This window comes from Rutidosis leptorrhynchoides, chromosome 3 (genome assembly GCF_046630445.1).
Source record: "Rutidosis leptorrhynchoides isolate AG116_Rl617_1_P2 chromosome 3, CSIRO_AGI_Rlap_v1, whole genome shotgun sequence".
Taxonomy (NCBI): domain Eukaryota; kingdom Viridiplantae; phylum Streptophyta; class Magnoliopsida; order Asterales; family Asteraceae; genus Rutidosis; species Rutidosis leptorrhynchoides.
Genome location: NC_092335.1, coordinates 488996831 through 489019764, shown reverse-complemented (window position 1 = coordinate 489019764; position 22934 = coordinate 488996831). Strand labels below are relative to the sequence as shown.

The 22934-nt window shown below is 32.8% G+C and overlaps 1 protein-coding gene across 5 annotated transcripts; it reads left to right on the top strand.

The window, feature by feature from the left end:
• The first annotated feature begins 15086 nt into the window (after window positions 1-15086).
• On the top strand, window positions 15087-20182 carry LOC139898181 (uncharacterized). 5 transcript variants are annotated; one of them, XM_071880902.1, is made up of 6 exons: window positions 15087-15687; window positions 16049-16380; window positions 16767-17208; window positions 17576-17934; window positions 18115-18691; window positions 18809-20182. In XM_071880902.1, exons 1-6 carry the CDS (start codon window positions 15153-15155, stop codon window positions 19546-19548), a joined length of 2985 nt encoding a protein of 994 aa, XP_071737003.1. In that variant the 5' UTR covers window positions 15087-15152; the 3' UTR covers window positions 19549-20182. The 5 variants fall into 5 exon arrangements, with proteins under 5 accessions (XP_071737003.1, XP_071737002.1, XP_071737001.1 ...); XM_071880901.1 differs by having other exon boundaries at window positions 16767-17256; XM_071880900.1 differs by having other exon boundaries at window positions 16767-17379; window positions 17582-17934.
• The last annotated feature ends 2752 nt before the right edge of the window (window positions 20183-22934 follow it).

Below are 22934 nucleotides of genomic sequence, written 5' to 3'. Positions count from 1 at the left end.
TCATCAGCAACACCGACAGTACCACAAGCTCCACAAGTTCCATAATCACCACAGACATCAATACATCAATCACCAATAAGAATATTATACTATCGAGTTATGAAATATTAACTCATTATTTCCAAAGAGTTTATATATATATATATATATATATATATGTATATATATATATATATATATGTATATATATATATATATATATATATATGTATATATATATATATATATGTATATATATATATATATATATATATATATATGTATATATATATATATATATATGTATATATATATATATATATATATATGTATATATATATATATATATATATATATATATATGAATTTTGAAACCATATTATATCTTTTCATACTAAGCTGTTACGTGTGAATTTTGTGATGGAATTTAACAAGTTTCTAAACAACATGTTCATGTAGTTTACATAATCATAAAACCAATTTTAAGATAGCATTGTTAGAACAAGTATATTTGTAAGACCATTCTTGTCAAATTCCTTATTCATATCAAGTCATGGATCATGCTTACATATAAAATAAGTGAGTAAGGAAGAAAATAATACCTCCTCAACTTAATTGAGGGTGAGTTTGAAGAGGAAGAAGATGATGAAACAATGTGTGTTAAAACCCCAAGCTTTTGATGCACCAACACCACCTTTGAACTTGATTATGTTTTAGACTCTTAATCACCTTAAAACCAAGCTAGAAACCCACTTCTTTTGTACCCAAAATTCTGGACAGCAGCTAGTTGAAAGAATGATGATGAATGAAGCCTCAAAACAATGAAACCTCAAGTGTATATACCCCAAACTTATAACCAACACCTAGTAATTTGGTTAGGATTTAATTAAAACACTTAATAACTTAGTTAATCAAGCTTGAACCAGCCCTATTGCAGCTGAAAATCACGGCCTGAATTAGGCAGTTTTCAAGTGGAGAGCAAGCTCAAATAACTCAATATATTCTCTCTTTTAGTGTATGTGCCTTTTCCCTTGAGTACTTGTGTGAATATATTGGTCATTGAGTCAAGCATGTTCCTTGGAATTGTGTTGTATCAAAAGTAACAAGGAAGAGCATGGGTGCATGTCTTGGAGACTAAAATTCTGCACACCTCCTTTATAATAAATAATAATGTTATATATATACATAAACTTGATATATATATATATATATATATATATATATATATATATATATATATATATATATATATATATATATATATATATATATATATATATATATATATATATATATAAACATGTATTTATTTTGTTACTTTCACATTTTTATAAACATTTTTATAAAATATAACACAACATAATCATTTAAACCTATAAACAATTATATATAAATTATCCAAATAATTTATCTCAAGTGATTACATTTTAGAAAACCGATTTTCTAAAATCCAAGTGTCGCGTATTCATGTAACGATCCAATCGTTAAGATTAAATACTTATAAGGTGTCGGTAAGTTTGTTATTGGGTATAACCCATACTTGGGTCATAACAAATTAGCCACATTAATTTAATATGTCTCTCGGGCATACGAAATACCTTGATTTTGAACGGTAAATACTACTCGATTAATTCACATTACTAAAATGCCATGATATACATCCTTCGTTAACAACCTAAATCTCTACATCACCTCAAATAATTATGTCCCCTAATAAACTGAAATGTCCCGTTCTATTGATTAAAAACGTTCCATATTAATTGATTTCGTTGCGAGGTTTTGACCTCTATATGAGACGTTTTTCAAAGACTGCATTCATTTTTAAAACAAACCATAACCTTTATTTCATAAATAAAGGTTTAAAAAGCTTTACGTAGATTATCAAATAATGATAATCTAAAATATCCTGTTTACACACGACCATTACATAATGGTTTACAATACAAATATGTTACATCGAAATCAGTTTCTTGAATGCAGTTTTTACACAATATCATACAAACATGGACTCCAAATCTTGTCCTTATTTTAGTATGCAACAGCGGAAGCTCTTAATATTCACCTGAGAATAAACATGCTTTAAACGTCAACAAAAATGTTGGTGAGTTATAGGTTTAACCTATATATATCAAATCGTAACAATAGACCACAAGATTTCATATTTCAATACACATCCCATACATAGAGATAAAAATCATTCATATGGTGAACACCTGGTAACCGACATTAACAAGATGCATATATAAGAATATCCCCATCATTCCGGGACACCCTTCGGATATGATATAAATTTCGAAGTACTAAAGCATCCGGTACTTTGGATGGGGTTTGTTGGGCCCGATAGATCTATCTTTAGGATTCGCGTCAATTAGGGTGTCTGTTCCTTAATTCTTAGATTACCAGACTTAATAAAAAGGGGCATATTCGATTTCGATAATTCAACCATAGAATGTAGTTTCACGTACTTGTGTCTATTTTGTAAATCATTTATAAAACCTGCATGTATTCTCATCCCAAAAATATTAGATTTTAAAAGTGGGACTATAACTCACTTTCACAGATTTTAACTTCGTCGGGAAGTAAGACTTGGTCACTGGTTGATTCACGAACCTATAACAATATATACATATATATCAAAGTATGTTCAAAATATATTTACAACACTTTTAATATATTTTGATGTTTTAAGTTTATTAAGTCAGCTGTCCTCGTTAGTAACCTACAACTAGTTGTCCACAGTTAGATGTACAGAAATAAATCGATAAATATTATCTTGAATCAATCCACGACCCAGTGTATACGTATCTCAGTATTGATCACAACTCAAACTATATATATTTTGGAATCAACCTCAACCCTGTATAGCTAACTCCAACATTCACATATAGAGTGTCTATGGTTGTTCCGAAATATATATAGATGTGTCGACATGATAGGTCGAAACGTTGTATATGTGTCTATGGTATCTCAAGATTACATAATATACAATACAAGTTGATTAAGTTATGGTTGGAATAGATTTGTTACCAATTTTCACGTAGCTAAAATGAGAAAAATTATCCAATCTTGTTTTACCCATAACTTCTTCATTTTAAATCCGTTTTGAGTGAATCAAATTGCTATGGTTTCATATTGAACTCTATTTTATGAATCTAAACAGAAAAAGTATAGGTTTATAGTCAGAAAAATAAGTTACAAGTCGTTTTTGTAAAGGTAGTCATTTCAGTCGAAAGAACGACGTCTAGATGACCATTTTAGAAAACATACTTCCACTTTGAGTTTAACCATAATTTTTGGATATAGTTTCATGTTCATAATAAAAATCATTTTCTCATAATAACAACTTTTAAATCAAAGTTTATCATAGTTTTTAATTAACTAACCCAAAACAGCCCGCGGTGTTACTACGACGGCGTAAATCCGATTTTACGGTGTTTTTCGTGTTTCCAGGTTTTAAATCATTAAGTTAGAATATCATATAGATATAGAACATGTGTTTAGTTGATTTTAAAAGTCAAGTTAGAAGGATTAACTTTTGTTTGCAAACAAGTTTAGAATTAACTAAACTATGTTCTAGTGATTACAAGTTTAAACCTTCGAATAAGATAGCTTTATATGTATGAATCGAATGATGTTATGAACATCATTACTACCTTAATTTCCTTGGATAAACCTACTGGAAAAGAGAAAAATGGATCTAGCTTCAATGGATCCTTGGATGGCTCGAAGTTCTTGAAGCAGAATCATGACACGAAAACAAGTTCAAGTAAGATCATCACTTGAAATAAGATTGTTATAGTTATAGAAATTGAACCAAAGTTTGAATATGATTATTACCTTGTATTATAATGATAACCTACTGTAAGAAACAAAGATTTCTTGAGGTTAGATGATCACCTTACAAGATTGGAAGTGAGCTAGCAAACTTGAAAGTATTCTTGATTTTATTAAACTAGAACTTTTGGAATTTATGAAGAACACTTAGAACTTGAAGATAGAACTTGAGAGAGATCAATTAGATGAAGAAAATTGAAGAATGAAAGTGTTTGTAGGTGTTTTTGGTCGTTGGTGTATGGATTATATATAAAGGATATGTAATTTTGTTTTCATGTAAATAAGTCATGAATGATTACTCATATTTTTGTAATTTTATGAGATATTTCATGCTAGTTGCCAAATGATGGTTCTCACATGTGTTAGGTGACTCACATGGGCTGCTAAGAGCTGATCATTGGAGTGTATATACCAATAGTACATTCATCTAAAAGCTGTGTATTGTACGAGTACGAATACGGGTGCATACGAGTAGAATTGTTGATGAAACTGAACGAGGATGTAATTGTAAGCATTTTTGTTAAGTAGAAGTATTTTGATAAGTGTATTGAAGTCTTTCAAAAGTGTATAAATACATATTAAAACACTACATGTATATACATTTTAACTGAGTCGTTAAGTCATCGTTAGTCGTTACATGTAAATGTTGTTTTGAAACCTTTAGGTTAACGATCTTGTTAAATGTTGTTAACCCAATGTTTATAATATCCAAAAGAGATTTTAAATTATTATATTATCATGATATTATCATGTATGAATATCTCTTAATATGATATATATACATTAAATGTCTTTACAACGATAATCGTTACATATATGTCTCGTTTAAAAATCATTAAGTTAGTAGTCTTCTTTTTACATATGTAGTTCATTGTGAATATACTTAATGATATGTTTACTGATCATAGTATCATGTTAACTATATATATATCCATATATATGTCATCATATAGTTTTTACAAGTTTTAACGTTCGTGAATCACCGGTCAACTTGGGTGGTCAATTGTCTATATGAAACATATTTCAATTAATCAAGTCTTAACAAGTTTGATTGCTTAACATGTTGGAAACATTTAATCATTTAAATATCAATCTCAATTAATATATATAAACATGGAAAAGTTCGGGTCACTACATAAACCAAGTGTATTATTCAATTAGGTTTGATTTTACACTTTCATTTCAGATGTACCTGAAACCTTCTAGAAAATATCATTCGTACCTTGAGAAATTCACAAGAATTCCACGAACACCAACATCTTCCACTAAGAAATATTTAAGTTCACAATTAATAGGGTACACTGTACACACTTCAATTATTCGATATTCATTATCTATACTCACTACTTTCACAACGATATATATTCTTCCATAGAAATCAGAACAACCATTTTCATTCAGATTCAATTACATATTCGGATTTTGACAGATCAGAATCCAAGTCAAGATATAACAGATAGCATCACTCTTAGATCCTTACATCTTTCAAAACCATACTTTGAATTCAAAACTGTGCTAGAACATCACTCTTATTCATAAAACTCATAAATATATTCATTCAAAATCCTGAATGATTTCATCTTGAACATCATATGTATATTGATGATTACAACCTGCGTTCAAACCCTTTATGATTCTTGAAAATACCCCAACTACTGATCAGTCGAGAAGATGAACCAACCACACATTATCGACAGAAAGAAAGAGTTATACTTATAGTCATACACCTGGAAATCTCTCTAAACCTAAGTAAGACTTTAACACGTATCCGTGATAAATCCTTCCGCATTATTATTACTGAAAATAACTTTGCAATTCCTTTTCAAGTATCCAGTTTTGACACACCTTCAGCAAGACAACTTCGACGTTTCATTTGGAGAAACCTTAATTAAACCTTGATATATACGATTGCCTTTCTATTGTTGTTACCGGGGAACCTTTTATGTTCCACCATATTAGCAGTAAACGTACCAGCGACTCCGTTACCTTGCAACTTAAATCACTCATAAATATCACTATCATTATTCATTGAAATCCATCATATACTCATCAACGTCTTGTAACGATAACTGTCATACCATATACCGGGAAGCATCAATCATTATTTCGAATTTCGAAACATTTCTACGTCAACTGTTATATACCTACATATGACGTCTATCTCCTGGACTTACTTACTCCAATTCTGGAATTCTGAAAATCACCCCAACCTGTGAATTAGTTCTTTGAGTTTTGAAAATGCTGAAGAAGCAGCAAAAACTGTAAACGACCTTAACAGTCAAAAGTTTGACGATAAAGAATAGAGTGTTGGAAACGCTCAACAGAAAATTGATACTAGAAAGCGGATTAATCAAAACTATGAAGGAGAAGGTGAACAAATCATAAGGACTAAACTTGTACATAAAGAATCCAGATGATTCTGTATCCGATGAAATTTTTAGCGAATATCTGGCTCCTTACTTATTCTATATACTTGCGGAAGAATTTTCCTCATCAACCTTCGATCTTAGAAATTCCAAAAATATCATCATAAATATCCTCGATGTTTCTGAGGATATTTTCATAAATATTCTTGTCCGAAATTACTTATCTCTTCGTGCTATCTGTGTTACATCTTAAAGGAAACTGTTTTAGTTTCTAAATTTCTATAAACTTCGAGTTTAGATTATGAATGTTTTTGAAGTAGTGTTGGGAATCGAAGCATGAGTTAGTATAATATAATGACGCCTGATCAACGTGGTTATATTATAGTAAGTCATTCTGAGTTTCTAATGGAACATGATGATTCATAGATTATATCGTCATCATGTGTCATGTTACACTATTCTTTCATTCTATTTAACCTCTAAAAATATCAAGAACATATTTTCTTGATAGTTCTATCTTTTTCGTGATACCGGTAATTTACCAAATTAAACCGTGCTATTATAATTCCTTTCTGCTTAAAACATTAGTTATGTTCATTCGAAATTTCGTACCTACAAAATCGAGACGTCTTGATCGCTTTACTTAAAGTTGAGAAGAGAAAACAAAAGCATGGAACTTCGAAATATAAAGAAAAATATAAAGCCCGATAACAAATCAGAAATTACAAACCGTGTATATCAATGCGTATAGCAATATAAAGACACGGGAGAATGATAAATACAACAATCCCTAGAGCATAATAGAAATAAACAGATTCCTCCGGAGGGATCTGGAAAAGAAGGATAATGGTGGCGAACGTCAATATTAGTTCAAGAACCAGAACTGGATTGAGCATTTTCACAATCTTTTGGATGTATGAATTGAAGAATAAAGTAGGGATGGTGATAATAATAAGTCGGAAGAGGTCAATTTATAGTGGATATAACAGACAGAGCAATCGAGGCAGATTACCTCATTTAATTAAAGAGGATCATAATTTCCTTAAATCCCAAAAAATCAAATCTTTTATAGATTTCGAAGATTTTCTTTACATTCCTTGAAATCTGGAAATCAACTGTGACTACGTCAAAAATTAAGACGAAACTTTATTTCCTCAATTCTATATTTTACGATAGCTTCATTCATACTCTTCGCGCAATCGAATTGTTCTATCCATATTTTCGCAAAGATGAAAAAACTCTAAATTTATTGAACTCGTGCTATTCATAAACGGAACTCGACTCATTCAAGGTATTCAAAATATTTCATTAATCGATTTCCTTGATAATGATTATATGAACGATCGAATTCATGATAAGAATTCAAGTTATAGTTCTTGATACAAGAAGAATCTTACTTCCATTATCAAACTTTCCTTAACCAAATTTCGGGACAAAATTTCTTTAACGGGTAGGTACTGTGACGACCCGGAAATTTCTGACCAAATTTAAACTTAATCTTTAAATGAATTAATGTTTCCAACACGATAAACAAAGTCTATTAAGTTGAAATTCAAAAATTTGAAACTGTGTTCATGTAACCTTCGACTTTTTCGGACGATTCACGAACCACTATTTGTAAATAAGATATGTATATAAATATATGTATATATTTGAGATTGATATTTACATGATTAAATGTTTCCAACATGTTAAGCAATCAAACTTGTTAAGACTTGATTAATTAATACGGATTTGATGTAAACATTTGACCACCCAGTTTGTCCGACGATTCACGAACGTTATAATTTGTATATGACATGATATTATATATATGGACATATATATAGGTTTAACATGATGAAATGATAATTAAGTATCTCATTAATTATATATTAACAATGAACTATGTACATAAAATGAGACTACTAACTTAAGGGTTTCAAAACAATATATATATAACGATTATCGATGTAATAACGTCTTAATACTTATGTATCATATTAAGATATATTAATACACTATGTTAACATGATAAAATGATAATTTAGTATCTCATTAAGTATATTAAGAATGGGTTAATTACATAAAACAAGATCGTTAACTTAAGGGTTTCGAAACAACACATACATGTAACGACTAACGACGAATTAACGACTTAATTAAAATGTATATATATGTATTGTATTAAGATGTATTAATACACTTTTGAAAGACTTCAAGACATATATCAAAATTATTATACTTAACAAAGATGGTTGTATTTGTATTCCCATTCATTTTCATCAAGAATTCTACTCGTATTCGTTCGGTATTTGTACTCGTATTATACCCAGCTTTTAGATGTACATACTATTGGTATATACACTTCAATTATCAGCTCTTAGCAGCCCTTAATGAGTGATCAAACATGTGGGAACCATCATTTGACAACTAGCATGACTTATGAGCAAGAAAACAAAAACTAGTAACCTTATATTGACTAAGCATTAGGCATTTTTTCAAACAACACACACATCACATTTCTTTGATATTTTTCTTCATCTTAACTCTCTCTAAACACAAGAATGTCTCTACTTTAGTAACATTGATAATATAGGTCAATCTAGCTTCAATTTCAATCAAAAAAACATCATCATTCAAGAACACATCAAGAACACTTCGAAAAATCCTTTCAAGTTTGCTAGATTACTTTCAATCTTGCAAATCCATTTCAAGTGATCATCCAACCTCAAGAAATCTTCATTTATATCAGTAGGTGTTCTTTCTAAATCAAGGTAGTAATTATATTTAAGCTTGGATTAAAATTTATAAACATAATTATCTTAATTCAAGTAGTAATCTTACTTGAACTTGTTTTTCGTGTCATGATTCTACTTTAAGAACTTCCAAGCCATCAAAGATCCTTTGAAGCTGTAGATCATTTCTCATCATTTCCATTAGGTTTACCTACTATACTTGAGGTAGTAACGATGTTCATAACATCGTTCGATTCTTACTTATATAACTATCTTATTCGAAGAAAATAACTTGTAATCACTAGAACATAGTTTAGTTAATTCTAAACTTGTTTGCAAATAAAGTTAATCCTTCTAACTAGACTTTTAAAAACACTTAAACACATATAATATATCTATATGATATACTAACATAAGGATTTAAAACTTGTAAACACGAAGAACACCGTAAAACTGGACATACACCAACGTAGTAAAACCGGGGGCTGTTTCGGGTTGGATAATTAAAAACTATCTTAGACTTTGATTTAAAGATTTGTATTTTGGGAAAATAATATTTCATATAAAAATGATAACATATCCAAAAATTATGGTTAAAATCAAAGTAGAAGTATGTTTTTTTTTCTTTCAAAATGGTCATCAAGATGCCGTTCTTTCGACGGAAATGACTACCTCTTCCAAATATGGACTTGTAACCTGTAACTCCGACTATAAACCACTACTTTTTCAGTTTAGTTTTAGAAAATTGAGTTCATTACAAAACCATAGCAATTTGAATCACTCAAAACCGATTTGTAACGAAGAAATAATGGGCAAAACAATATTGGTTAGAAATGGCTAAAATGACTACGGGATTAATTTAACAAAATCTATACTAACCATATCCTAGCTAAATTTTCCTATATCCTACATGTATTTAAACATGTCATGACTATTTTCTTGTAATATACTAGTCTTGGTTAAGTCCGTGACAATATAATATAATCTTGATTAGTTAAGACAATACTTATACAATACGTTCGGATAAATCGTAAGACACCATGTACACAATACGTCTGGGTTAATTCTAAGACAATACGCGTACCTTGGGTCCTGATTGAGTCTATAACAATACGTATACAATATGTCTTGATTAAATTCTAAGAATATATATTGGACTATTGGACTACTAACGTTGGACTACTAACGATGGGCTACTAACTTGAAAACTTAAATCATCACACGTAATTGAAAATATGATATAAATATAATTGTATCACATTTATATATATATATATATATATATATATATATATATATATATATATATATATATATATATATATATATATATATATATATATATATATATATATATATATATATATATATATATATATATATTTGTTATTGGTTCGTGAATCGTTTCGAAGCCAAGTCCGATTTTCAACAATTTGAAAATCTATTCATGTGAGTTATAGTCCCATTTTTACTATCTAATATTTTGGGATGAGAATACATGCAGTTTTGTAAATGTTTTACAAAATAGACACAAGTACTCGAAATTACATTCTATGAATGAATTATTACGCCGGATATCACCCTTTTTGCTTGGTAACCTAAGAATTAGTGAACTGGACACTAATTAACGCAAATCCTGAAGATAGATCTGTTGGGCCTAACAACCCCATCCAGGTTATGGATGCTTTGTACTTCGATTATTATTATACAGATGAGTGTTCCTATATGTTTGGGGATATTCTAGATGCATTTTGTTAATGTCGGTTATCAGGTGTTCGTCATATGAATGATTTTTATACAGATGAGTGTTCCTGTATGTTGTTATGAAAATGAAATCTTGTGGTCTATTATGATGATTTATTATATAGGTTAAACCTATGACCCACCAACATTTTTGTTGACGTTTTTAAGCATGTTTATTCTCAGGTGATTATTAAGAGCTTCCGCTATTGCATGGTATTTAAAGACAAGATTTGGAGTCAGCATGCTTGTATGATATTGTTTAAAACTGCATTCGAAAACACTTGTAACATATTATTATTAACCATTATGTAATGGTCGTGTGTAAACTTTGTATTTTAGATTATCATTAATTGATAATCTACTTTGTGTCATTTAAACCTTTATGGATGAATTACAGGTTATGGTTTGTTTTTAAAACGAATGCAGGCTATGAAAAACGTCTCATATAGAGGTCAAAACCTCGCAATGAAACCAATTAATATGAAACGTTTATTATCGATATGAACGGGGCATTTCATGTTGACCACACACAACTATGGTTTTTCAAGTAGTCCGACAAGCCAGCCACTCTTCTTGAAGAGGAAGAAGACTGGAATGATCTTGTTGGTAAAGCAATGACCCGTGATGAAACAATCAAGGTGTACATCGAATTTCGGGACGACAGCAAATATGTTGTGTATTCTGATGAAGAGGACTATGTACCTTCCGGGCCACAATACGACACGGATGGCAAGTTCTATTTGGATGACAAGTTCCCTTCGTATGATTCTAATGATTTCTAGATGTTTAAGCTGTATTCTCGTTGTGATTGTGTTAGCCATGTTTGTGTTTAGCCATGTTTGTGTTTAGTTTCAAAAAAATGTAACCGTGTTTGGTGTTATAATAAAAGTGATGTTAAAAAATAATCTTTTATATTAGTAGTAGTAGTAGTAATAATATAATAATAATAATAATAATAATAATAATAATAATAATAATAATAATAATAATAATAAATTTAATAATAACAATATTAATAACAATAATATTAGGCATAAACAACGTTAACACAATTCTAACACCGTTACGTACACCGACACATAAATACCGTTACATTAGGGCTGGAAACATTTGGGCGGGAAACATTTGTGCGGGAAACATTTAGGCGGGAATTCTTGGTGGCAGTTTATGTCTACTTAAAGAGTAGCCATACATACTCTTTTCTTCCATATCTACCCATTCAAGCCTCTCTCTCACTATCTCTACAATCACACTATGAATCAACCAACAAATAATAGACCTATTAGTGAAGGTCGAGAAGTCAGTCTACAAGATTTTCCAGAGATCGACCATGAATTCGGAAGAATGGGTTGGCTTCCTTTCCTTTTGGTTGATAAGTTCTTTTTTTCCTGCACTCGTGCATCAATTCTATTCCATCTTTGAATTCACTAATGAACAATTAGTGAGGTTTCAAATCTATGACTGGCAACACGAGTATACTCTTCAACAATTTGGTATGCTATTGGGCGTACCATTTAAAGGTAGAAATATCTAATTCCAAAACATGACATGACCATACTTGTGTGTCATACTGCGGTTCCATTCAGAACCGTAGAACGTTCAGGCATCCTTGACGAATATCTTAGTCCGGGAAATATTGCTATAAGAAATGCAATTATTAGGAGTAACATGTACCACCGCGAACCAAACGTCACTCGATTGTCAATGACTGAAGCATGTCTTCACTGGTGCATAACTCACAACATCCAAGTAAATATTGCTCATCTGGTCACTTCCCGAATGAATCAACTTCGTTATGTAGAAACAAGACCTCATCTTCCGTACGGAGCATTTCTGAACCGTGTATTTACTAGTATTGGTGTGGTTGAAGGTCTGGTGGGACGACGTCCGATAACCACGTTACCTATCGACCGGTCCTTCGTTTCTGAAACATCGGCAGCATCGAGCTCAGGTTCTGAAAGTTCGTCCATTAAATTGGATGCTCGTAGTCATCCTCGTCGTCGTTATTAGTGTGTTTCAATACCAGTAACTTTGTAGTCGTGTGCTTGAAGTGTGTTTAATTCAGTAAGTGTGTTTAATTTTAGTAAGTGTGTTTAATTTTAGTCGTGTGCTTGAAGGATATGTAGGACGACGTCTGATAAGTACTTTACCTATCGTTGAAGTGTGTTAATTCGGTAACTTTGCATTATATTAATTTAATGTTTGTCGTTTGTTTTGTTTAATTCACAATCTTTATATAATAATCGATTTATCTACTTAAAATCCGTTTTCATTCAAAAAAATGACAACAACATAACAATTTCATTCAACATAACTAATAAAAACGATACAAATTAATAATACACTAATAAAAACGATACAAATAATACCCAAATAAAAAACGATACAAATACAAACGATACAAATAATACCCAAGTTAACTAACTTAACGGAAAGTTAAAAAAGTTTTTTCGTCTTCCAAAACTAAATAAAGAGAAATGCGATCAGAACGCCAACTCAGGGTTTCTTTTATATCGTTCCACTGATCTTCGGTACGGAGATATGTGGCGGACAATTCCGGAACACAGTCATCTTCATAAAACAAGACGTCCGTGTGTTCGAACGGAACATTTTCTTTCAAAAAGGTTAAAAGCTCCTCTAAACCAACGTCGCGAACGTCAATGTTTTTGAACATAGCTTTTGAACCACGCGTATAATAGTAAAGTTTCATTTCATTACGGAATTCACTTCCGTAATACACTTCAATTGAGACAATCATCGGCGAAAAGGTCACCATTTTGAGTTTGGAAGTATGATAATGGAGTTTAAGTGGATATATGGTGTTAGATATGTGTTAGATATGTGTTGATGAGGGAGTATAAGTAGGAAGATCGATTAATCGTCTCTAAAGCCTTTCCAGACGACAAATCGTCCGGGAATAAAAAACGCGCGAAACTTTCCATTTTTTGGAGCCAATTTTCGCCAGTCAAGTCTGAACATAATTGATTATTATCTTTCCGGACGACAGTGGGTCGTCAGGGAAAACTCGGTCAACATTTCAGAAAAAAGCGGACAGAAAAAGGAGATTTTTTTTGTCGAGTAGTGGCTTTTCGAGAACTACTTTTGTCATCCGGAAAAGTGCTGCCCGGAAAAATCATTTTTCTAGTAGTGTAATGGTGACAGGTAATTCCTTAATAGCAGCTATAACCTCAATGTCTCAAGATTACGTATAAACTGTGTAGACCGAGTAATCAAAGTCTAAGTTCAATTGAGTTATAAGAATGAAGAATACGAACTCCTGCAAGCAAACCTCAAGTTCAGTGACCGCTTGGTTTCCTCTTATATGATTTATTTACACTCAAACGATAATAAACTAATTAAAAGATTAATAGTCTCCTATATAAATAAACAATATCTAATATAATTCCCAAAAAATGAAGCATGCTGTTGGTAATTATACAAATATTCAATATAATTAAAATTACTATAAGCCTAATATACTAAATTAGTACCGTCTTATGTAAGTATTCAGAATTTCAAGGACATGTGGCCTACTTTAAATTATTAGAACATAAAGAAAAGGCAAATCAATATCAGTAGTCAATATTTGTTCCAGCATATGTGGCAATCACAAGTGAACTCTACATTAGTTCATGAGGGGTATATCATCTGGCAAAAATACCAATCAGATTATGCATTACACAATTTGGTGGATCAACGATTTGACTAAAATTATGACAACAGTATTTTTGTTTGCATAAAACATAATATCATTAAACCCCACATTCCTTAGCATCATCGTAATATATAAATCATTCAAAAACTACCATACTTTTTCATAATATACCTTGTATTCAAACGCAACTTTACATAGTTCGATCATTAGTCGACTCCATAATATAAACAATTGAACAGTAATCGTTGAAGGTTCCATTTAACACAATCTAAGAACGTTTGTAATGTAAACAATTGAACAGTATAAATCCTAATCTTGTTCTTCATCATCGATATGAGCAGCAACGTAACCGATTTCGAATTAGGACAAAAACATGAATTGGAAATTGAGTGTCCCGTAACAGGACTTTACCAGAGTTGATATATTGGCTAATAAACCAATTAATTGTAATCCAAAGGGTATTATTTAAGGATCTTTTATATCCAAGGGATACATCTTTGCCATGTTTTACTTTTAGTAATTTGCTTTGCTAATTATGTTTTTGTTATAATAACATAGATGGATGGATGGATAGATGGATAGATGGATAGATGGATGGATGGATGGATGGATAATTAAATTAAAATTTAAACTAATTTTCATTAAGAACCCTTCAGTTTCATATATATTAAAATAAAGCAAGGCCGCCACCAGATGTGAACAAGAAAGGATATTTATTTATTATACTAGTTATTGATGATTTTTGATTGATGCTTTTTATAGATAGCTATATACCAACTCCGACCAGATTCACCTAAGTTTTTCTCTTTCTTCCTTCAACTTATATAAACTCAATCATCGACAAAATATATAATTGAGATGCAGTCCTCCAACGAACTAAACTGGCGGCGTTTCTCGTTTGATGAGATAAAACTAGCAACCGATGAATTTTCAGACAGAAATTTCATAAGTGAAGATAAATATGGAAAAATCTACCGTGGCAACTTCCTTATAAATAATTACGACTATGTTGATTCGGTAAAGCGATTTCACAATAAGTCCAAGATGACGTTACAAAAGGAGGTCGGATGGTGGTTATCCTTTCATCATCATCGCAACATCATTTCTCTGATGGGATATTGTGACGAAGAAGATGAGAGAATTCTTGTATACGAGTTCATTCCATATGGTTCACTTTATGATCTTCTTCGTCCAGATAAATATCAAATTACATGTAATTTGACTGTGGAGCAGCGTCTTGAGATCTGCATAGGAACTGCAAATGGTCTTAGTTATCTTCATTTTGGCACTCACGACAGCATCATTCATGGTGACGTCAACACTCACAACATTGTCTTGGATGGTAATTTCGTTGCTAAGCTGTTACCCCCAAAATCCACGAGTTGTCTACGAGGTACTCTGTATATATAAATATTATATATTGGTCTAATTGACTAACTTTCTTACTTAACTTTATTCCATGGTAAATATTACTGTATTGGTTCAATACAACAATAAGATACTGTTTGGACCATTTCTCGATTTATGCGTGTCATCCTTGCACAGGGGCTTCTCTGTATCGATCATTTGTTATCAGAACTGAAATAAAACAAAGCTAGCTGCTGCTGCTACCATGCTTAAATAAAGAGCAAATAACTGATTTAAATGCAAATTACTATTTAAAAAATCAAAATTGGTCAGCATACTAGAGCATTTTTTGGACTTGATCTACCCGAGTCCAGACTACTCTTTAACAAAATTTATTATATATATAGGTAAGGAGGGGCATTCAGCACCTGAATTTTATGATCCCAACTATGTACCAAGCCCAAAAACTGACGTGTATGCTTTTGGTGTCGTATTGTTGGAATTGTTATGTGAAATGCCAGACTGGAAAACACTAAATGTTTTGGCACTTCCATCCATCATCAATGGTGAACTTCCAGAAGTTATTTCTGAATATGTGATGGTGAATATTTCTATAGAATGTTCAAGAGCATGTGCAAATCTTGTAAAGGCTTGCTTAGATTACGATCCAGATAAACGTCCTTCTATGAATCAAGTCAAAGATAAGCTTCTATTAGCACTACAACTGCAAAAGCAAAAGGTTAATTTGGATCTCAATTTTTATGGTCTATTATTTTATTGTAAACTATGAATTCAATGAATGAAAATTTTGGTTAAGATGTGTATGAAAAATGCGAGAGAAATTGGGGAAAAGTTGTTATTGCCAAATGGTTACTGTATGTAAAGTGTCAAAAAGGTACATAAGGTAAGGGGATGTGAATATTTGTAGACATCCTTTACAAAATATCATTGAAATATCATCACCCAAATTCTAGTCTTAACAAATATATATAGCTTCTAATAGTCATTTAGATAATAAGCTTTCTTACGTGTGTCTTATATATTTAATACTACAGTAAATATTAAAGTAATTTTAATTTTCGTGAGAATTATTGTATTCTTATTTACGGTTTATAATCATTCCAGTCACCTCATCACAGAATCCTCCTACCTAGTTCCAAATATGCGTTCTTTGGCCTTGAAGATATAAAAAGGGCAACAAATGGATTTGCAGTTGATAATTTATTAGGAGAAGGGACCTTTTGGAAATCCTACCATGGCTACTTCTATAAAAAGAGATACAAGGGAGATGTTTTCGTGAAGCGTATCAGCAAGAAGCTAATTGATTTGGGGAGTTATAATTTCAACCAGGAGGTTCAACTGTTGGCGCGTTGTGATCATGTCAACATTATTTCTCTGTTGGGATACTGTGATGAAGACAATGAAAAAATTATTGTATATAAATTCATGCCAAATGGTATGTTGTATGATTATCTTTACAATAACCAAGACAATGCACCTCGATTGACTAATAACCAAGACAATGCTCCTCAATTGACTATTAAGCAACGCCTCGACATCTGCATAGGTGTGGCACATGGTTTGTGTTATCTTCATAAAGAAAACATCATTCACGGTAACTTGGCAACTTACAAGATTTTTCTGGATCATGATTTGGTCCCTGGTATCTCAGGCATGGATATGGCCTTGCCTATTCATTCTAACAATTTCTCAAATCGTATCGTGCATTATAAACACGGTACTATATATATATTTCAATACTTCTAATCAACATTTTCATAATTTTATTAATCAGATCCATTTTTGGCCTATATTTCAAGCTTAAATATCATTGCTCTTTTGAAATAACACTAGATTCGTTCTAATAGTAATAAACAAACTATTTAGCTTTGACCTGAAACTACATATAATTGTACTTACTAAAATCTTCACAGGTACAGAAGGGTATCCAGCACCAGAATGTTATAATCCAGAGTACAAACCGAGCCAAAAAGTTGACGTGTATGCATTTGGTATTCTATTGTTGGAAGTGTTATGTGAGAAACCGCCATGGATGAGCTTGGTTATGTTGGCTCTTGAATTCGCCATGAAAGGAGAACTTCTTATGGTTAGTCACAACCCTGTTGAGATAAGTACTCATGAAAAATGTTTGCGGGCATGTGAAAATCTCATAAGAGAGTGTCTGGATGTTAATCCGAATAAACGTCCTTCGATGAAACAAGTAGTGGACAGGCTTGAATTGGCGTTGAAACTACGGAAGAATTTCCAGAATGACAAGGCTAAACGTCAACAGGTTGGATCTGAACTCTACCATTGACTAACGATATATAACTTTATTTCATTTAAGACTAAGTTCTTGTCCTAGCTTATGAGATTTCACTTCTTCCGGTGTATGTTTTATTAAGAATCACACATGTGAAGCACCTCATATTAAAATTTTGATTACTCACCACGCAAACTACTTTACATGCAGTTGCATAACCCAAGTTCGTCATCTTCGTGCCAGAGTTTTTTATTTTCCGACATAGCAAAGGCAACGGAAAACTTTTCAGATTATTTAGGGGAAGGGGCATTTGGGAAAGTCTACCGAGGAAACATCTTTGCGGATAATTACAGTGGAGTGGTTGCCGTGAAGCGTATGACCATGAAGCCCGAGAAGGGAATTCCTGCGTTTAATAAGGAAATACAATTGGTGTCGGCCTGTGATCACATCAATATCATATCTCTAGTGGGATTTTGCAATGAAGAGTCTGAGAAAATTCTACTATATGAATTCATGCCAAATGGTTCGTTGTATGATTATCTTCATAAAGACAAAGACCGCGCTGCTCAGTTGACCATAGAGCAACGCCTTGAGATCTGCATAGGAGTGGCAAAAGGTCTCGATTACCTTCATTGTCGTACAGATTACGTCATCATTCATAGTGACCTCAAGAGTGACAACATTCTCTTGGATCAAAATTTGGTTCCTAAGATCTCAGATTTTGGGTTGTCCAGAACTCGTGATGCTGGCCCATCCACTTCAAAACAGATCACTTATCATATACAAGGTATTGTAATTGTAAATGCGATTAATGTTTACTTATTAGATGAGTAATGATGGAATCGTATATTCCCAATTAATTAATCACAACTCCTAAACGAATAATAAGATTGTAACTTTACAGGTACTAATGGATATTTAGCTCCTGAATGTCATGAACCCAATTACCAACTAAGTCGAAAAGTAGATGTATATGCTTATGGAGTTGTATTGTTGGAAGTGTTATGCGAGGGGCAAGCCTGGGAAAATCTAGTTAATTCGGCACTGAAATTTATCAGGAGAGGAGAACTTCCTTATTTCACGCCTGACTATGTTGCGAGACATATTTCTTTGAGATGTTCACTGGCATGTCAGCACCTTATAATGGAATGCTTGGATACTGATCCGGTTAAACGTCCTGATATGAATCAAGTTGTAACTAGGATTGAAGAAGCATTGAGACTGGAAAAGGAATACTCAGAGGATCATCTACTTCCATTCACTGATCCCAAAGTCTTTTCGTCTAGCTCTGATAGGGCCGTATTATACTACAAAAGTAAATCGGCACTATTACCACGTCACAATAGGTATTATATGGATGATAATTTTGTGGATGATAATCTTAGAGCCCTAAAGCTTCTAGAAAATTATGGAAAGCGTGTGGACTATAGGAATATTTTGTTGGATCCATTATTCATAGAGCAATTAGAAAAGATCTATGGATGGAGGAAGTACACTTTGCCACAACTATTTATTGGCGGAAAGCATATTGGAGGAATGCGTATGATTCGCAAGCTTATAGATGATGGTACCCTACGAGGCATGTTAGACGGAGTTTCATACAGAGATTACCCTTTTCTCCTTGCTTGGAATGTCACAACATGAGGTTTGTGGAATGTGTGCGATGCTTTAACCAGTAATAAGTAGCATAGGTAGAAAATGCCCCAATAGTGATTGCAAAGAATGCAATGAAAACAAGTGGATCGATTCCGTTATTTGTAGCAATATGAGCTTTGAGGGATGCGTCTCATGCATTTAGCGGTAGTTGTATAGGTAGAAAATTCCCCAATGGTGCTTGCAAGAAGTGCAATGAAAAGCGGTTGTTTAGGTGTCCAATTTGTTGTTCTTGGCAGAGTGATTAAAATATTAATCCAAATTATCAACATTGCTAAAACCTAATACGTACCACTGCTTTATTATGTTGTGGATCTTATCTTATCATTGTTATCATTGTTATATTATGTTGCTAAAACCTAATATAAGTATTCGTTTTTTCATTGTTATATGATTTTTTTGTGCCGTTGGTCACTCGATTATACACCAAAAAGTGAACAGGATCCCTTTCGTTTTTTTTCTGCTTACAGCATCCCTCTATTTCTCAAATTTGTGTTTCAGTGCCCATCCGTCAACAAAACGTCAACTTTGGACGTTTAGTCCCATCACGTACATGAAACGTGATGGGTAATTTCGTCTTTTTTATTATTAGCTGAGATGGATGCTCCATATAAAACCCCCCAAATCCTCTCATCTGCTACACCCGTTCGATCTCAAACCCTAGAAAAAACCCCAATTCAATTTCACCTCAATTGATTCCGAAATTCGTACAAAATGGAATGCTTGTGTGGTCGTCCTACTGTTATTCGTTTATCAAAAACTGATGCTAACCCTGATCGTCGTTTTTATTGTTGTTCTTCACAGGTAATTGCAACGATTAAAACCCTAATTCGTTAAAAATTCAAATTGTTAAACATAAATTCGTTTTTATATGTTGCAGAGGTCAGGTTGCTCTTTCTTTGCTTGGTACGATCCTCCGAATCCAGTGTTAATTTCAGTTTATGAAAGGCTTAGAAATCAAGAAGAGAGAGCTAGGAAATGGAAGTTAAAGTTCTTTGTTAGCTGGTTTCTGTTTGCAGTTTATTTCTTTAACAATTGATGAACAATGTAACAATTATGTAATGTGTTTGGGTTGAAATTAAGTATCTTTTGGTCACTTATGTTCATCTCTTTTATTTTGGCTGTTACATTAGTAAAGAATGAATCTTTTGGTCACATTGTTAACACTTTGTCTTTGTTTTGACAATAACACTTGCAATCAAAGTACCATTAAAAACCTCATACATGTTCAAAAGACATTTTTCACAAAGAAACGCATGTTCCACAAAAGACATTAAAGTAACAAATTCAAACTATTACATAAACCATAACAAGTACCATTAAAGTAACAAGTTCCACAAAAGACATCCCAAAAGACATAAACTGCCATTACAAGTTCAACAAAAGACATGTTCCAAACCTAATACATAAACTGCCATTAAATAACATTACATAGTTCCAAAAAAAAAAACATCCCAAAAGCAATTAACTTGACATTCACTTCTTCTTTTTCCCATTCCCATTTCCAGCAGCCTTGACCTTCTTCTCATTCCCACTTCCATTACAACCTCTCCTATTATGCCCATATTGTCCACACTTACCACATTTCTTTAACTTACCTGTAAAATAGTTACCCAAATTAACCATGAGTGACAGTTTACACTAAATAATAAGTAGACTAGTCTAATAAGTAACATGAATGAAAGTTTACACTACATACCTTGTGTTGAAAGTTTACCTCCTTCATCAATGTCATCAATCTCATTAGCAGACAACCTTCTTTTTTTCTTAGGTCTCCCAGGAGTGGAAACCTTTTTTTGGGGCTACTAGTTTGTACAAATTCCCGGCCGATGGCCATAAATGCCTTCCATTCAAGGACTCAATTGTAAACTGGTAGGTGTTGTTCCAAGTGGTCAACTTATAACATCATGACACCATGGTAGGTGTCTAGTTTGTTTACATGTGTGATGGGGTTTGTAGGCTGATACTGATGGTTTTCAGTGGTTTCCAGCCTAATCTTTCTAGATGTTCAAAGTAAGACATCTTTGAACAACTCATGAAGAAGAAGCAAACTTGAACACGATGACGGCCGCCAACTTCCGCCAACCTTCCTCGTTCACACCATTCACCGGCATAAATTTTTCCCTATAAATAGAGGTGCAAACCTCCATTGTAAATCATCCCAAAATCACTCAGAGAAGTGTAATCACAACCTAGATAGTGTGTGTGAGTTTGAGAGTTTTTTAGAGTTTTGTAAATACTCGTGTAATCTATTCTTGTGAGTAATAGAGTTATTTTCTCTCAAATTTATATCTCCCAACGTCCAGGTGATCCTCTCTTCACAACAAGTAGTATCAAGAGCTTGGTTAGAGACGTTGGTCGAGTTTTGGGTTTTCTGAAGTTTTCTCAAAATTCAATTTTGAGTGTACCATTGGATTCGTCTCGTCGAACCAAATCCAACGCAAAAAGCGGTGACTTAAACGGAGTTATAACGAGCCCAGAAAACGCGGTCAAAGTTTGGTCAACTCGCCGGAATCTCGTCGGAGAAGAAGGCCTGTAGAAATTCACTGTAGCAGCTGGCGGTTCTGTAGCAAGTTCATGTAGCAGTACTGTAGTAATAATGAAATTTTACAATTTGGTCCCTGAAATTTTCAGAATTTCATTTTTTGGTTCCTGAAGTTTATAAAAATTATAATTTTGCCCCGTAAGTGGAATTTGAGCCGCTATGTGTCTATTCCACCATTTTTAACCATTCCGGACGTAACGGTGATCTCTGTTTTCTACAATTCAACCCCGTTTATGTTGAAAAATTATTTGTAAGGTGATAATGTCCACAGAAGAGTCAACATCATCTTCCGGAGCTATGATTATGCTCACAGCCACAAACTACACGCTGTGGAAACCTCGAATGGAAGATCTCCTCAGCTGTAAGAATTTGTTCGATCCTATTGAATTGAAGGATATAAACCCTGATTCTGCCAAAGAGATAGATTGGAAGAAATCAAACCGAAAAACTATTGGTCAGATCCGTCAATGGATTGATCATAGTGTCTTCCACCATATTGCACAAGAGACAGACATATATGCCCTCTGGAAATAGTTGGAGGACATGTACCAGGCCAAGACTGCTCGGAATAAAGCCCTGCTGATGAGGCGTTTAGTCAACATGAAGCTCAAAAGTGGAACTTCAGTTGCCGAGCATACCAGTGAGTTCTAGAGCTTGGTCAACCAGTTATCGTCTGTAGAGATGCCTCTTGGCGATGAAGTTCAGGCACTATTGCTACTTAGTTCTCTTCCCGACAGTTGGGAAATGCTGGTCGTAACACTCAGCAACTCAGCTTCGAATGGAAAACTTATCATGTCAATGGTCAAGGATGCCCTATTCAGTGAAGAGGCAA

Coding starts and splice junctions, on each gene's coding strand:
- LOC139898181 (XM_071880899.1), top strand. CDS start 15,153: ATGCAGTCCTCCAACGAACTAAACTGGCGGCGTTTCTCGTTTGATGAG. Junction 17,380..17,575: donor TATCGTGCATTATAAACACG/GTACTATATATA, acceptor AAATCTTCACAG/GTACAGAAGGGTATCCAGCA. Junction 18,692..18,808: donor GATCACTTATCATATACAAG/GTATTGTAATTG, acceptor GTAACTTTACAG/GTACTAATGGATATTTAGCT.